Source organism: Austrofundulus limnaeus, unplaced genomic scaffold (assembly GCF_001266775.1).
Source record: "Austrofundulus limnaeus strain Quisiro unplaced genomic scaffold, Austrofundulus_limnaeus-1.0 Scaffold425, whole genome shotgun sequence".
Taxonomy (NCBI): domain Eukaryota; kingdom Metazoa; phylum Chordata; class Actinopteri; order Cyprinodontiformes; family Rivulidae; genus Austrofundulus; species Austrofundulus limnaeus.
This window is the reverse complement of record NW_013952827.1, coordinates 182,304-183,958: the sequence shown is the minus strand read 5'-3', so window position 1 is coordinate 183,958 and position 1,655 is coordinate 182,304. Positions and strand designations below refer to the sequence as shown.

The 1,655-nt window shown below is 36.3% G+C and overlaps 1 protein-coding gene across 1 annotated transcript in view; it reads right to left on the bottom strand.

Moving 5' to 3' along the window:
* Window positions 1–1,655, bottom strand: part of ptpn6 (protein tyrosine phosphatase non-receptor type 6) — a 34,121-nt gene that overhangs the window by 9,563 nt on the left and 22,903 nt on the right. The window contains exons 7-9 of the mRNA XM_014024492.1: window positions 1,094–1,190; window positions 919–998; window positions 686–832 (exon numbers count right to left, since the gene is read on the bottom strand). Coding sequence (XP_013879946.1) covers window positions 686–832; window positions 919–998; window positions 1,094–1,190 — 324 coding nt within the window. The remainder of the gene's footprint in view (window positions 1–685; window positions 833–918; window positions 999–1,093; window positions 1,191–1,655) is intronic.

Here is a 1,655-nt window from a genome sequence, read left to right as displayed (position 1 = left end):
AAAATAAATAAATAAATAAAAAGCGGAGCGATTCTGCATCACCTGGAGCAGCAGCAGCAGGACGCCCACAATGGATTCCACAAAGGAGGAAATGTGCCACTCATGGCCTTATTTATTCAAGTTAACTGGTTCAAAATATGACTTGTTGAGATTTGATAGAGGACGATGGTGGCACATTTACAGCTTCTGTAGCTGTTGTCACGATCTGTGATGATGCACAAAATCACACCCAGTGTGAACAGTGTCACAGGGGGTAAACACAAACTGCAGTATTGTTCACTAAAATCACACACCATTGATGTATTTAAAATATACATAGGCACACTTCATAATGTTGTAGACCATTGGGGAATACATTAAGCAAGTACTTTTATTTTTAATACTCTAAGTACTTTTAAAAGCAAGTACTTACTTTTTACTCAAGTAAAAATGTTGATGTGGTACTTTTACTTTTACTAGAGTACATTTTTGTCTGTTTATTTGTACTTTTATTTAAGTAGTGTTTGAGTACTTTCTCCACCACTGTGGAGGTGTTACCTTTTTATGTCAGATGTAAGAACATCTCTAACTTTTGTTATACAGACAGAGAGAACACATCGATAAGACACCAACTCTCATTCTCTGTTTTAAACCCAACATTCAGTCGATCAGTTACAAAATTTCCTTCAGTTGTTTTGATACCGACCCGTCCTTTCTCGACTTCCCTCGTCGTCATGACTATCACGGCCGTCTTCTCCTGCCACACCATCTGCCAGAAATCGTTGACGGTCGTCGCGAGACATCCCTGAGTGGCGATGTATACTTTCTGCCCTGCGGACTCCCACAGTTTGTTCTGCGAATAAGAGAAAATATATATATATATATTTTAAAGTCGTGAATCAAATTTGGATGACTTGGTTGCGGTTTCAGCAGACTCACTTTCACATAGTTGGCGTTAATGTAATCTGAGCCGACCACGTTGGGATCTGCATTTTTCAGGGTGACTCTGGTGTCGTTGACTTCAAGGGGAGATAAAAAACAAGAGGGTGAACGTTTGGTTTGCAGCAGAAAAAGGAGTTTTATTTACAAAAAGAGTAAATAAAAAGAATCTCACAGGGTAGAATGTTCTTGTATCTATTTTTGCTCTTGTTTTCGGGTCTTTGACCTTCCTCTCTGCTCTTCTTCACCTTCGCCTCCAGCTTCTGAAGAGCCTGTGAGAGGAGAGAGGACAGCTGAGTCCCAGTTCTACACCACACACTGGTATTACAAATTAAACTGGATTTTTCGGCGATAAACTTAAAAAAAATAAATATATTTTAAAGATCCTTGACAAACAGCAAACACAGCATCTTTTCTCTATGATGCCAACATTAAGAAAGCTTCACATTTCCATCTCATCAACCTCTAAACTTTCTGTTTGTTTTTACTGTTTATTTTATTATTCTGAAGCTCTAATGTGTTGTCATAAATGGTGCTTTAAATTTTTAGGTTATTATTATTAAAACAACTATTTTAAGATACTTTATATTGTCACTCAGCTACATTTCATGACAAAAATATATTTTTTCAACTTTTCTAGATTCATTTGAACAGCTTAGCGACAAATTATTTTGAWTAAATAAATTTTTAAAAACAAACAGTAAAAAAAACTTTAAATTAGAGAACAGGTGAGAATA